A 15,813-nucleotide genomic window follows, 5' to 3' on the forward strand; every position below is an offset into this window, starting at 1 on the left:
TCTCGGTAACCATTGCACTAAGTAACTCCTTACCTCGGCTAATTACATTACATGCTAGCTAATAATGGAGGGTATGCTTGAGGTGTGTATTTTATTTATGAAATGAAAATATGTGAAAAAAATAATTACATCCCACCAACTTTAAATCATCATCTTTAAGAGATAAGTTTTTGGATCTGAACAGCAGGATCAAATCGGCATCCTGTGTCATCCCAGATCCCACCATTTTGCTCCAAAGGTTTTCTCACAGATTTAGTATGTTATTGCAATCTCATTGTGTATCACCTTCTCTAGTTTATCCTTAGCTATACTTTCGTTTTCGGTCAACTGCTGATTTAGATCTTCATCTTTTATAGCAGGATCTTCAACATCATCATCCGCATAAGAGTATATGTTGTACAAGTCATCGCTCTCCCTCCGTTCTTTCAACATCCTTCCCACATCACGAAATATTTCTTGGGCTGAAAAGTATGAATTATTAATTGTTGTTTTGTGTATGTTAAATGTTTATCATCACTTTTTTTTTTAATTTCTTACTTTATCATGCACCCCATACCCATCCTGTGAGCAGCAGTGGAAAGGGTTAGAGGCACATAATTGGTTCAGGAACTGAACAATATAGTTCATTTAGCTCAGCAAGTGACAATCAGAAAACAAACTTCCATTTTAAAAGTGAAATTTTACACAATATTGCAATTTTACATATACTGTAGTTCTGCACATGAAGTCCTGAATGAAGATACAACACCTAAACCTATCATTAAGTTGGAGGACATGCAAACAGGCAATATTATTTTAATTTAGTTCAGTATAAAGAACATCAGTCCACCAATTCTTGACATACATAAGCCAGGTATGCTGGATGCTCAACAACCACAGTAGAAGTGACAGGCAAGGAAGTCTGAAATTTTACACAGGTGTCAAAGATCAGATACTCATAAATTTTGTTATAAATGTACGGGGGAATCAGTAGAATGATCATCCCATCAGGAAAGATGTACAGCAGCCTGTACATTATCATGAAGCACTGTCATACAATGAGACTGCGGCCTAATAGGCATACTGCATAAAAGGATGGCTCGGTCAGCGCAGAGGTCCAACACCACCAAATGACAGACACCCAAAGGTGAAAAGATCCCTGAACCTAACAGGCAGAATGATAAAGAGGTAAGAGGAAGGATCATGGGGTGTACAAAAACACAGAATCACATCTGTAAAGCTGCAAGCACCTAAATCTGCCACCATATTAGAAGCCTTGATTATCTGGCTGACAGCAAGGATGAGGAAAACAGATTTTCAGGAAGCAGAGGGGTATTAGCTGCATAAACCATTATGCAAACGGAACAGGTAATTTCTGGTGGAGCAAGGAAAATGCACACCAACCACAAAGATAACTCTGCACAAGTTTGAAGCGAAATAGCACACAAGGAAACATGCAATGTGGGTGGAACTAAACATAATTGGGAAGCATAAATTAAACAAAAAACTAAATAATGGCCACTGGAATAAGTACAGTTCCAGGAATAGCCAAAACTATTTAGCTGAAAGGAGCAGCTCTCTGGGCCCACCAGAGGAGTGCAACCTTAACTGAACCAGGAGAGTCAATGAGGAAGGTTGCTGGCTAAGAATGCAGGCAACCTGAGCTGTAATCTGGTGGTGGTCTGGTGCATTAAGTTAAGGGTTGTTCACCCATGGCAATGATCATTTTCCTTGTTTGCTTCGGGTTTTACTTCTATCCTCAAACTGTAGCTTCTTTTGTTTTGTTCAACCTTTCTGCCATGTTTTTCTTGGCTTTGGGTAAATTTCTGGTCCTGGATCCCAGTAAGTCAACATGGGTCTGAGACTTGGTGCAGTTCTTAAGACTCGCCTACACCAGTTCAATAAGCTTTGGGACGAGACTCCCCAGAAACTGCAAAATCACCAGAAATCTAAATTTTAAGCTAAACCCAAAACAGGTCATGAGCGACACTCTGTACAGTGCCAGGGCACTCCAGATTTTGGGGCTTATGCTGTACTGTATATCATATCTTGTTTATGCTTTGCCATAATCACTAGTAATATTCATAGAATCTGAGTAATATGGAAAACAGTAAAATGTAAATACAGTACACTATTTTTTAACCAGATTTCATTTTATGAAGCTTCTGCAATTTATTCATCCCTTTCTTATTTCTCACAAACAATCACAGGAAAACACTTAATATTAATTTTTCCTGCTGAATGACTGGTCTGATATTTCTTAAATTCATTGTATTTAGTAATTTGGAATATATTCACTAGAATACCATTGTTTGCTATGATTACTATAAATAAATATATATTTTCTGATTTTTTAGTCTTTATTTCAGTCTTGCCATTTATCTTACACCACATAATATGGTAGTCTGAAATCTAATCTTAATCTTGCACATCCTGCATACTGCTCAAAGTGGGAACCTTGCTGTTTACCTTGTGCTGTCTCACATGGTAACCTCGCTACTAACATTACTCACAAAGACATGAAAAAGAAAGAAGCTTTTTCATTAACTTTCGATACCTCATTTTCTACACATACTGAAGTACTGTGGTAACCCTATCACAACTTACTAACAAAACCATGCAACATATTCCTAACAACCATATCAACCAGGTATCAACCATACCCTGCACTAATTCCAGTTTATATGAATATATTCTATGTTCTGACCCCACAATTTTCCTTTCCTCATGATATCTCTCACCTGCTCTTAAAAGCAACAACTTGTACACATACCCTGAACTCTGACAGTTTCTGGTCTCAAAGGCAGGCTGCTCTGTTTTGTAACCTTCTTTAAAAGGTTCAAGATGTCCACATAATCTGGAAACTCTTTAGTTTTGTTCACCCATGCAGTAATTCTCTTATTAACTTCTGACCACCGTGATCCTGCAAAATAATGAAACATATCAGCTTGATTTTTAATAATAAACCATTTATAATAAAATCTATTTAACAGCAAACACATTGTTGTGAGGCAAATGGACAAAACAAAAATAATAAAATATAGATACTTAGCAAGATGAATTTTTATTGGATGATGTCTCACTCGTGTTATTTGATAGTGTCGGAGCTCTAGAGTACAACAAAGTTCCAGTCACAAATTTTCCATCACACAGTGTCATGTTTCCCAAGATATGAACTTTATGTATGATTATTTCCTCTGGTAACATCCTCCAGGGAATGCCTGTCATATATACTACTTGGTTTGCACAGTAGCACATGGTATAGAAGATCATATATAGTCTGGAGGCCTGGTTGAGGACCGGGCCACAGGGACGTTGAGCCCAAAAATCATCACAAGGTATAATTGATTGGAAAATTGGCCATCTGGATGAAAACAACAGGTACTGCTAAATAGAATTGTATTAGGTTGGATAGGTATGACAAGTGGAGTGCCACAGGGGGCAGTCTAAGGACAAATTTTGTACTTGATGTTGGCCTAAGATAAACAATATAAAAATTTACCAATGTTATTCAACTGGAGTGACATTAAAAGCCAACTGAAACAACTTAATAATAGTCTGACAGAGAAGACGAGTATTAATGCTTCCTCCTCTTGTATAATTCTCTATTATGTCCTACATTAAAATACTGTATGTACAGTATATGGTTTTGGTAACCTTACTCGAGAAGATATCGTGCCGCCAAATAAGGTGAGACCAACAAAAATCCGTCTTCATATCAATATTATTTCAAAACTCAATTGAAAAAATTGACTTTAGTTAAATATACAAATTTTTACTTCCTGCCAATATGCATCCTAATTACCTGGACCTAGATTCAGGAAGCTCTGTGTATTTCTTCGTAAGTGGGTTTACTACGAAGGTTCCTAAGTGCGCCCTAAGAAGATGCTTAGGTGCGATTCAATAAGGTCCACTTAGGAAGAAATTTGTTGGTTCACCTGCGTGCCGATAGAGGTCACTACTGTGATTCGTTTGGCCAATCAGAGAGCAGCAACATTCTTCATATTGAAGATTTAGCGCTGGTTTATCGGAGCTCTACTGCCTCCTATTTACGTCGAATTTTCTTATAAAATTAGTATATTTCGAAGTAAAACAATGTTTTTTCAACTTCTACAGCTGGCACCGACATTGTAGTAAACAAATATGTTACATTTGTTGTTTACCTACGTAATTCTAAGAGATACTGTGTAGCTGTCCTTGTTGCTCGGAAGATGCGCTGACAATTATTATATATATTTACTGAATTTACCCAAGGGCCACTAACTATCTAGTGACCTCGAAGAGGACAGAAAGCCGGCGGCTTGTTAAAGGGCCCGCCAATTGTCTTAATGATATTTTTTAGCTGGAATTTGGCATTTACGGCTTCAGCGGGTAGGCGGTACCATGGGTTTATAGCCCTCTTGGTGGAAAAAAACATCTGTTTTCAGTCCTACTTGAGAGAACATACTCTCCAACACTATATCTGTGATTGTTCTGTTATCAGTGACTTCATACCAAATGGTATGAGGTATTTTGAGCTCTGTAATTACTTCATACACTCAGGAATATTGGAAGATATTCTTGTGCTGCACCCAGATTTTGCCAGTGGAGGCTAATAGATCAGCATTAAGTATTTTGTTCTCTCCTAATTCCATGTATGACTGGCCATCCTGTGAGGTGAGGATGTTGGATGAGCTTGTAGCTGGTTTTTGATCTACACTGTGTGGTCCTTTATACAGAATAGGGAAGCAGCACATTGCTGTGTATACCTAAACATGTTTAAAAATACATTGTTTGAGAGGAGTCTTGTAGAAACTGGTAAGAGTAATTATAATATAATGTTTCCATGATTCAGTGCTTACCTCTTATGAAAATTGCTTAGAGTTGTTTAGTCAAGAGTTGATTTGTTTTTTGTATCGAGGCTGGTATTTTCTAAATTGATTCCATGTATAGTATGTCTAACCATCCTGTGAGATGGGAGTATTAGATAAACTTATATCTAGTTTTTTATCTTCATTGTGTAATATTCCATATAGAATAGGGTAGTAGTACATTGCTGTGTATACCTAATCTTCTTAATAAAAAAAAATCAGTAATAAAGATTTTAAATTATAGTTTGTATTATTACAAATTCAGTACTGTATTATCCTTATTAAATCATGTTGACCATGGATCATTAAGATCTCATGTTGATATGTAATAGTCATATTTCTTTTGAACTGCTAATCCATGCTAATCATTCATTAAATTGTGCATTATGTCTTAATTTTTCACTTCCTTGGATATACTGTACAGTACAAAAAGATAGGATAAAAATAAACCAGTAACATTTCTTTCATTATATTTTTCCTTTTAAATAACTGCATCAATATTTTTACAGCTGACAGGATTTGTTTTACCATACAGGTGCATTATTTGTTAAAAAAAATTTGGTTTATTGTTACACACGATGGTGCTACATAGCCTTCCCAGCTTGGTGCCTTCTTTTAATACTTACTGATTAAAAAATAAATAATAAATACATTTTATACAGGAAAAGTACCTACAGTTGATTTACAAACATAATGTTGGATTTATAGACAAATCTAGCACATACAATACCTAAAGCCACTAATACTCATAGCATTTCGGGCAAGGTGTGGGGGAAAAAACACAGACTAAAACTTAATAGTAATCGGGATTAGGTATAAATCGTGTTGAAAGAAGGAATAAAAAATACAAAAAGGGGGGTTAACATAGCATAAATCAGCAATTGCACATGTTGGTGAACAGCGTTGTTTAAAAAATAGCAAGACATGGGTTGACATTTAGGAGGTAAGTTAGGTTACATGGAGTTAATTAGGCAGTACTTGGTTTAACTTTCAAACTGGTTGAGAGGGGTACAGCCTTTGACATGATTCAGGAGGTCATTCCACATTCTGGGTCCCTTGATTTGTAGAGCACTTCTAGTTTGGTTACACACAGCCAAATTGAGTAACAGGAAGAGGTCTTGGACACAAATTTGTTCCATGCTAAATGTAGAGGAATCAGCTGAGTATTCCTCAAATAAAATAAGTTGCCTCAGCTTATAAGGTAAATAAAATAAGCATTTCTCAAATAAGTAGCTGCCTCACCTCACTGCCTTACTGCTACATAGCCTTCCCGGCATGGTGCCTTCTTTTGATAATTACTTGTTCCACACCCAAATTGTATAACAGGAAGAGGTCTTGGACCCCTACTTCCCTCTCTCTTTTTTAATAATCTATATAGTCATAATTATAGCTTTAAGTATTCAATGAATAAAGTTTGTGACATTTTTACCCTTCTCCTTACCTAACATCATTTGTGCAGCATATTTTTATTTTATGTCTCACCCAGATTTAATTTCAAAATAAAACCAAACTAAATAAATTAGAAATGGGTATGTATAGCTAAGGTACACCCTTACTACTAGGTGAACAGGGGCATTTGGTGACAGTAAATGATCCCATCAGGCAGGGCTCATCACCTTCTCTCATATTTCATGTTCACCAGTGTTTATTTACTTAATAACTACGAGTATAATATCTTGCTATTATAAAACTAATTCTACTATCATCAAACACACATTTACTTCAAGTTTCAAGCAGAGAATGCATATATAACTAACACGAAGGACTCCTCTTCACTAGATTCACCAGCTATAATATTTTGGTCATGTTCCAATATCATAAATCGATCCCAGTGTTATGTAGTAGAGAAAAAATGACTTATATCCAGTTTACGTAAAGCTACGAGTGGTCGAAACCACACTTAAATCCCGGAATGAACTTACGAAGGTTTTTCCACTTAGGGTAGCTACTTGAATACGGACGTAGCCGCCACGAAGGCGCTAAGACGGAAAACGTTCTTAGCTAAGAGGAAAAACCTTCGTAAGTACCTTCCTGAATCCAGCCCCTGGCCGTACACATGGTTATATGGAAGGGTGATTACTGAATGATGGGGTTTGTTCAATAATACTGTTAAGGCTAACACTATATCTAGCTCCACACTTATTGCCACTAAACACTGACCTCATGATTCCATTCCTGTACTGCCAGCCAAATTACTCATATCAAACAGATTACCATTGTTAGTTGCAGATCAACAGTGACAAAATTGTATGAAGATATGCATGCTGTAATGCACTTTTTACTGCAAAAAAAAACAAAAAAAAAATGTTGCTTTCAATTACATTTATGTTTATACACTTTTACAGAGCCTACATAGTTACTGAATCTGTGATTGTGGATTACTACAGGTGGTAAACCTTTCTGGTTGCAAGAATGGTAACTGGCAGTCAGCGATGTTAACCCTTAGACAACGACTATGGAGAAATGGCCATGCCCCCCTATGCACAATTCCAAAAATGCATAAATTTTTCATTATAGAATTATTAATTTGAATGCAGACTATAAGAAAAACACGAAACAAGTTAATATTTATCATGTCACTGGGTGGAAGCGCTCTATAAGTCTGCGTCTGGCACTTGTCAACACCTGGTGCTCGATTTTGCCGACGCTTCCTGATTTATTCTCTGATATTTTACTGATTGTTTTATCACTTGTTTTTCTTTACTTACATCCACAGAGAACATTGTTCTCCATATTTGCATCACACATGTAAAACCCAGACAATAATTGTTTAAATCACCATATAATGGTGACCGCATTCCCCTAGTAACATTCATTACAATAACTGCATTTGTACCATGAAATGGTAGCAGGATTTTTCATGGGTCAAAGTAAACTCCATTACATTCACATAGTCCTATCATATCCAGATTTGCATCACATGCAAAACCCAGACAATTTCTTAAATCTTCAAATGATTATACATTAACTGCATTACCCTGCAAATCAACAATAAATGTTAACTGCCATCTGAGGGATAAGTAGGTCTTGGGAAGGCTTTAAATATTTATTAGTGAACTTTCTGTGGCCACTTTTGGCTGGATGTAGTGTTGCAAAATGTCACCCTACCCTGACTGTCATGATTAAGGGAAGTGGAACTGGCATTAATCTTGTCCTAGGGACCAATCAAATGAAATAACTCAGAAAAGGATATTTATGAAAAGGTAAACCACAAAATATATCATATAGCAGGAATACTTAACAACAAAACTACTGTACCTTGATACCGGAACTTTCTTTCAATCGGACGACCTGTGGCAGGTGAGCACTGAGCAATTTTACAGTAGTAATCGTGTAGTTTGGTGAACTGTCTTTTTAGTCTGAAAAAAGAAAATTATCATTATTACCCCATGTTTTATTTTTATAAGGTAGGTAAGCATTAACCTAGGTAAAATATGGAAGCAATATAGTGAAAGTTTATAGATACAGTATTAATAAATATCACCTGTCCATTCATTATATCCTAAGTATGAAGCAACATACATAAATAAGCATCACCACACTACAGCATTCATCTACAAACAGCACAATACTACATAAGAGCAGGTGAGCAAATATAATATTTATTTAACCATTGAAACATATGTGAAAGGCATCAGCACTTTCAATGCAATATAGTCCTTATCTGCTAAAAGTGAATTTTAGCAAATGCCTTAAGAAAAATATAAAAAATTTCTTATTGTGTATTGTTCATCCAGACATCTTGCTTTCAGAACAGGAATTTGGGCAAGGTAAGAAATCATAGCTTCATTCAATACATTCTATCTTGTTTTCCTTCTTTTCTCTTCCTTTCCCTTCCTAACAATAGGCTCTCCTTGGCTGAGAGCTAATCACTCCGTCCTTCCACTTGATTGGTTCGGACTCTAAGCAGTTAGCCCTCAGTGACTTATTCCCCTATTTCCTATGTGTGGAAGGTGGTGCGACAGAAGGTCCCCTAAGATAGCCTAACCCTACTATAAGGGTGAACAGATGCCAAAATCAAGTAGCCCCCCCCAGATTTTACCGACAACCACATGGGCCATTGAACTGTTCCACTCAATTTGTTGAAATGGCAAAGTTAGAAGAGTTAGAGAAAGTGGGGAAGATAAGTCTTATAATTCAGATTTTACATGTACTCTGTACTAGGCTGTGACGTTTGATGGGCTACTCCTCGTGGGACCAAGCATGGGCAAACAGAGCCAGCCCCCCCAAACAGTGTGCCACCCGCAGCAAACATGAAAATTGGCCGAGCGTTACACTTGAGCGCACAACCGCACTAAAATGTATATAATCTCTCTAGGCTTCTCACCTCAATTACATGCTACGTCGTTCATTTTTGGATAAACTTGTTCTCAATAGAATTCTCTAAAGGGATATATGCATATAAAGTAAAAAACGCCCGCATGTTACCCACAGCAAACCAGAACATCGGCGAACGTTACCAGTGAGATTGTACTCATCGACACACCCACAACACACATGCACTAAAATGTGTATACTCTTCACTTTCTCACTTCAATTTTTGTGCTACGTCGTTCATTTTGGTAGCAAATTGTTTGCAATAAAATTCTCTAAAGCAATATATACATATAAAGTCAAAATGCCTGACAAGATATCGTAAGTCAAAACGCGAGCGTGTTAAGTTGGGTACGAGATGGACGCCGAGACCTCCAGTGAACGGCAGCAATCTCGAAAAAAATTCCCAGCATGCCCCAGGACTGCGGGTTGGCTCAGTTCTGAGTGAGAAACCATGACTGGCGCACTAGCCTCCGAATCCCAATCCCCTGTTGAACACGGTTTTGAAAGATCGCTCTCTGATGATAAAATTCAGACCTTATGGTTCGAAGAAAATATGGGTAGTGATATTCATGAAGCAAGGCACAATAAAGACCTAATACAAGTGTTGGATACAAGTGATACAGAACGGATGAGGACAATACAGAGAGCGTATCCAGTACAGGGTGAGCACCACGTGTGCTGCGGCCTCCCAGGCCATCACCCTCGCCATTATCTCCAATTTTTGAAGAAAATGATACTATAGATGAATCATTTTCTGGGTTCAGTGATGATGCTTCTGATACAAGTAGCGTAGATGGACAGTGTTTTAGCGGCTTCCACGGTGCTGTTACTATGCCAGTGCTGGTGGTGCCAGTACAAGGAGCATGAGGTGAATTCACAGGGGAGGACTGTGATAATTTTGTATCACACAAACCACAATTTGATGATAATATTGCACCCACTTTTCCCATATACAGGTGAAGATACGAGTGAAAGTGAATATTTTATAGCTTATTTTGATGTGCATTCAAGTAATATCTTGTTGACAAAACCAACAGGTATGCATTACAACTGCAACTTATTGCAGGTGGCTAATTACCTGCTTTACATATGACATGATGGAAGGACACCACCTGGGCTGAATTGTATGTGTTCTTACCTCTGTGTCTGCTTATGAAACATTCCGTGCAACGCGTAATACAGGATTATTGGAACAAAATTTGTGGTTTCAAGTCCAGTGTTCAACAAGTAAATGTCATGCGACAGGTTCCTGATATTTCTATGGCGCCTATACTTTTAAAACATTGCAAATGTGGATCGAAATTATCGACTTTGGAAAGTGCAAAGAGTGTTCAGCGATATCAGACAAAAATTTTGTGATTACAGTACTTTGTACCAGGACAGAATTTTATACAGGTATTGATCTTTTCCTAGACCTTTTCAAGACTACCTTACGCTTCACAAGCTAGGCTACACACCACCTACAGGAACTAAAGCCAAAGGTGTATGTGAGTGCATTCTTTGCATGCACACAGAATGAAGAGACAGGAAGCGAAAATCTGTACCAGGTGCATCGAGTGCAAAGTCGCGCCATGTACTATGGACTGCCTCTTTGGTTATCACTCACTTCCGAAGTACTGAGCGTGTAAAACAGTGTATGACTGTAAATAGTGTGTGAATGTACATAGTGTAAATAAATTCAATATTGAACAAGTAATATTGCGACAATAAACATTTTTGGTGGACACATTAGTGACACATGAATCACAGTTCCTTGGAACTTTACAATATGTACACATATAACGTTCATAAAGGACACAAATGTGCATCAGATACGATAACAAAAATAATTAGAAAGCATTGAAAAAATTATTGAAAATATATTTGTGGCAACTCGTGAATCTTGAATCGCCCGCACGATTGCCTCTGGGAGCTTCCTATACGGGCGAAAACATCTCGGTGACATCGCATCGAATCTTATACACGTTGTTTCAGCCAAAGCAAATGGTTTTTAATTTATTTATTTTTTAACCCCTTAACTGCGTTGCCTCCAAATGTGACACCCCCGCAGTCCGCAGGAAATAAATTCTCTGGAAAAAATTCTTTTTTCTTTTTAACCCTTAAACTGGGGCATGGCGTATATATACGCCCTGAGTAACATGTCCCATGGTGCGCATGGCGTATATATACGCCATAGGGTGCCAGGCCTGATTCAAATGGCCCGCGGCTACACGGGGTTCACAGTAGCTTCCTCAGGGCTCTTGTAAACAGATGCCATTTAAAAAAAAAATCGTGGGCAATATTCTCAGGTGTGAGAGGCACAGTACTGTTGGAGCAACCAAGGCCGGCGCACGCAGCATGAGCGAACAGCATTGATGTTCAGCTTGTGACCACAGCATCGCCGAAAAATGTCAAAATAAATATATAATTGTTATTATTTAGCGATGACAATATTACAGATGACCAATGATAATAGCAGGATTGTTGTAATAATTAGCGCTGTGGGAGGAGTGATGCTGAGAGACGGAGGAAGACAGCATCGTTTACTGACTGTGTGGCCACCTGTTATTGTTTGCGTTCACCATACCAGGTCAGTGGTTCTCTATGGTGAACACAAATGTAGATACTTATATATAATGTGTGTATTAGTGTAATAACAGCAAAAGGATTATGCTGGGAGGAGCCATTTGGTTGACGGAGGTGATGTCGTCTGCACGATTTGTCTAGCTGTTTAGAGGGTGGCCACTATGCTCTTTGGGCGCACTACAAGCTTAGGTGTACAGTTACGGTGCATACAACATGTAGATATTTATATATAATATGTGTATATAGGGTAATAACACTGCAAAAGGTATTGTTGGGGGAGAAAGTTTAGTGCGTGTGACCTTGAAAGAGTGAGGGAGCCGCCAGCCGCCATCTGTGTATAGCGACGACTCTTAGTGCCTGAACTAACTATATCAGCTTAGCTGTATAGTTGTGGTGAACAAAATATACACATACTTATATATAACGTCTGTATATAGTGTAATAACACCACAACTGGTATTGTTGGGGGAGAAAGTTTAGTGCGTGTGTTGAGGGAGTGGCAGCGAGTGGCTGGCTGGTGTGTGGCGGTAACTCCTCGTTGCTTTTCGACTCTCAATACCAACTTAGTGGTTCGTTATGGTGACCAAAACATGCCAATACTTATATATAACCTGTGTATAGAGTGTAATAGCAGCAAAACTATTTGTTCATTGTTTTATAAACATAATAATTGAATCACTAATATGCACATCATACTTTTGAGTATAGCGATTATTAACCACTTTTATTATATAAATATATTACAATACACACTATTGAATAATATTACTGCAAAAAAACTAAGAAAAAATCAATCGGAGACATTGAAACAATTAGGTAATAATATCTTTGTGGCAACTCCCATCTGTCAACGCGGGTGACGCTGACCGGGTCTGACGCCCGCTCTGTCAACGCCCACTTTTTGCCAGACTTCCTCGGTCAATTGCGCCCAAAATATGTCACCTACGATTTTTTTTTTTTTTTTTTTCCGTGCTCAGGGGACACAAATTAACATGTTTAGAAGACGAAAAAAAAATTTTTAATTTTTTTTTTCTTGCGCACAGGGGTGTAAATGTCCATATGACCCCTGAGCAGTGTAAGGGTTAAAGTGTCAAAAACCCTTCCCTCAGTATGGGTATGAAAAAAAGTCGAAATTGTACTTACTTTGGCTGCTATGGGGTCCGGAAGTTGGGGCATGACGTCATCATTCCCCGTGCACCCGTGCCATAAGCTCTCGGGGGCGGTGGGGCGCTCGGGGCGGGGTGCGCGAGTTGCCGCGAATATATTTTCGTCCATTTTTTGCGCACCTTTCCAAATATATTTTCATTGTTTTTATGTGCCAATCCAATGTATAATGAACACGTACACTATAATATCGCAGTACAACATCCGTACTGTCCGTAGACACTGTGTTACGTGCATGAAACTTGTGTACACATATACAGCACATATTTACTATGTATCATGCTAATTTGTGTATATATACAATCTATTTACACACTAAACACTGTCACACACTATATACATTCACCATCAACACGTTCAGAACACCGCGAGTGAGAGCTGCCACACCCAGCCAGCCCTCCCTTACTTCTCCAACATTGTATTCGCCAACTTTGCCCCTCCCATACAGTAATTCACACCAATGTTTCATGTTCATTTATGTATATTTACAACATATGTACTCACTATACACTGTCACACACTATATACATTTACCATCAACACATTAAGAACAAGAACATAAGAACAAAGGTAACTGCAGAAGGCCTATTGGCCCATACGAGGCAGCTCCTATTCTATAACCACCCAATCCCACTCATATACTTGTCCAACCCGTGCTTGAAACAATCGAGGGACCCCACCTCCACAATGTTACGCGGCAATTGGTTCCACAAATCAACAACCCTGTTACTGAACCAGTATTTACCCAAGTCTTTCCTAAATCTAAACTTATCCAATTTATATCCATTGTTTCGTGTTCTGTCCTGTGTTGATACTTTTAATACCCTATTAATATCCCCCCGGTTATGTCCATTCATCCACTTGTAAACCTCTATCATGTCACCCCTAACTCTTCGCCTTTCCAGTGAATGCAACTTAAGCTTTGTTAATCTTTCTTCATATGAAAGATTTCTAATTTGGGGAATTAACTTAGTCATCCTACGCTGGACACGTTCAAGTGAATTTATATCCATTCTATAATATGGCGACCAAAACTGAACTGCATAATCTAAATGGGGCCTAACTAGAGCAAGATATAGCTTGAGAACCACACCAGGTGTCTTGTTACTAACGCTGCGATTAATAAATCCAAGTGTCCGATTTGCCTTATTACGAACATTTATGCATTGATCCTTTTGTTTTAAATTCTTACTAATCATAACTCCCAGATCCCTTTCGCAATCCGACTTCGCAATCACAACACCATCTAGCTCGTATCTTGTAACTCTATCATCATTACCTAACCTCAGAACTTTACATTTATCAGCATTAAACTGCATCTGCCAATCCTTTGACCATTTCAAAACCCTATCTAGATCAACTTGAAGTGATAGTGAGTCCTCCTCCGAATTAATTTCCCTACCGATTTTCGTATCATCGGCAAATTTGCAAATGTTGCTACTCAAACCTGAATCTAAATCATTTATATATATTATAAACAACAGAGGTCCCAGGACAGAGCCTTGAGGCACTCCACTTACAACATTTTCCCACTCTGACTTGATTCCATTTATACTAACTCTCTGTTTCCTTTGGTATAGCCATGCCCTAATCCAGCTTAATATAGCACCCCCAATACCATGAGACTCTATTTTTTTAATCAGTCTTTCATGTGGCACTGTATCAAAAGCTTTGCTAAAGTCAAGGTATACAACATCGCAATCCTTACCACTATCAACTGCCTCAACAATGCTAGAATAAAAAGATAACAAATTTGTTAAACATGAACGGCCATTTATAAAACCATGTTGCGACTCAATTATTAATTTATGTTTTTCAAGATGAAGACGAATTTTATTTGCTATTATAGATTCGAGTAACTTTCCCACAATAGACGTTAGGCTAATTGGTCGATAGTTAGACGCAAGTGATCTATCTCCTTTCTTAAAAACTGGTATCACATTAGCAACTTTCCAAAACTCTGGCACTCTGCCTGACTCTATTGATTTATTAAATATGGTTGACAGTGGGTCACAAAGCTCCTCTTTGCATTCTTTAAGCACTTTAAGCACATTCAGAACATCGCGTAGCAGCTGCCCCGTATGGGCCAATAGCAGCTGCCCCGTATGGGCCAATAGCAGCTGCCCCGTATGGGCCAATAGCAGCTGCCCCGTATGGGCCAATAGCAGCTGCCCCGTATGGGCCAATAGCAGCTGCCCCGTATGGGCCAATAGCAGCTGCCCCGTATGGGCCAATAGCAGCTGCCCCGTATGGGCCAATAGCAGCTGCCCCGTATGGGCCAATAGCAGCTGCCCCGTATGGGCCAATAGCAGCTGCCCCGTATGGGCCAATAGCAGCTGCCCCGTATGGGCCAATAGCAGCTGCCCCGTATGGGCCAATAGCAGCTGCCCCGTATGGGCCAATAGCAGCTGCCCCGTATGGGCCAATAGCAGCTGCCCCGTATGGGCCAATAGCAGCTGCCCCGTATGGGCCAATAGCAGCTCCCTCGTATGGGCCAATAGCAGCTCCCTCGTATGGGCCAATAGCAGCTGCCTCGTATGGGCCAATAGCAGCTGCCTCGTATGGGCCAATAGCAGCTGCCTCGTATGGGCCAATAGCAGCTGCCCCGTATGGGCCAATAGCAGCTGCCCCGTATGGGCCAATAGCAGCTGCCCCGTATGGGCCAACAGCAGCTGCCTCGTATGGGCCAATAGGAGCATTTGGCTATGAACACATTCAGAACACCTCGAGTGAGAGCAGCCACACCCAGCCAGTCTCCCTCACTCCAACATCTTACTCGCCAACATTGCTCCTCCCACCATATTGCTATAGTTCTTATTACACATGTTCTATATACCTATCTACATGTTTTATTTACCAGAACTATGCAAGTAAGCCGGTATTGTGTCCAAACAGTACAGTGGCCACCATACACTGCATGAAAAATCACACGGCAGAC

General features: G+C 39.1%; 1 protein-coding gene across 1 annotated transcript in view; it reads right to left on the minus strand.

Annotated features, from left to right (window-relative positions):
• LOC123774644 (death domain-associated protein 6) overlaps positions 1 to 15,813 on the minus strand; it is a 64,791-nt gene that overhangs the window by 13,594 nt on the left and 35,384 nt on the right. The window contains exons 8-10 of the mRNA XM_045769153.2: positions 8,088 to 8,188; positions 2,753 to 2,902; positions 286 to 461 (exon numbers count right to left, since the gene is read on the minus strand). Of these exons, the coding sequence (XP_045625109.2) occupies positions 286 to 461; positions 2,753 to 2,902; positions 8,088 to 8,188 (427 nt within the window). The remainder of the gene's footprint in view (positions 1 to 285; positions 462 to 2,752; positions 2,903 to 8,087; positions 8,189 to 15,813) is intronic.

Source organism: Procambarus clarkii, chromosome 51 (assembly GCF_040958095.1).
Source record: "Procambarus clarkii isolate CNS0578487 chromosome 51, FALCON_Pclarkii_2.0, whole genome shotgun sequence".
NCBI lineage: Eukaryota > Metazoa > Arthropoda > Malacostraca > Decapoda > Cambaridae > Procambarus > Procambarus clarkii.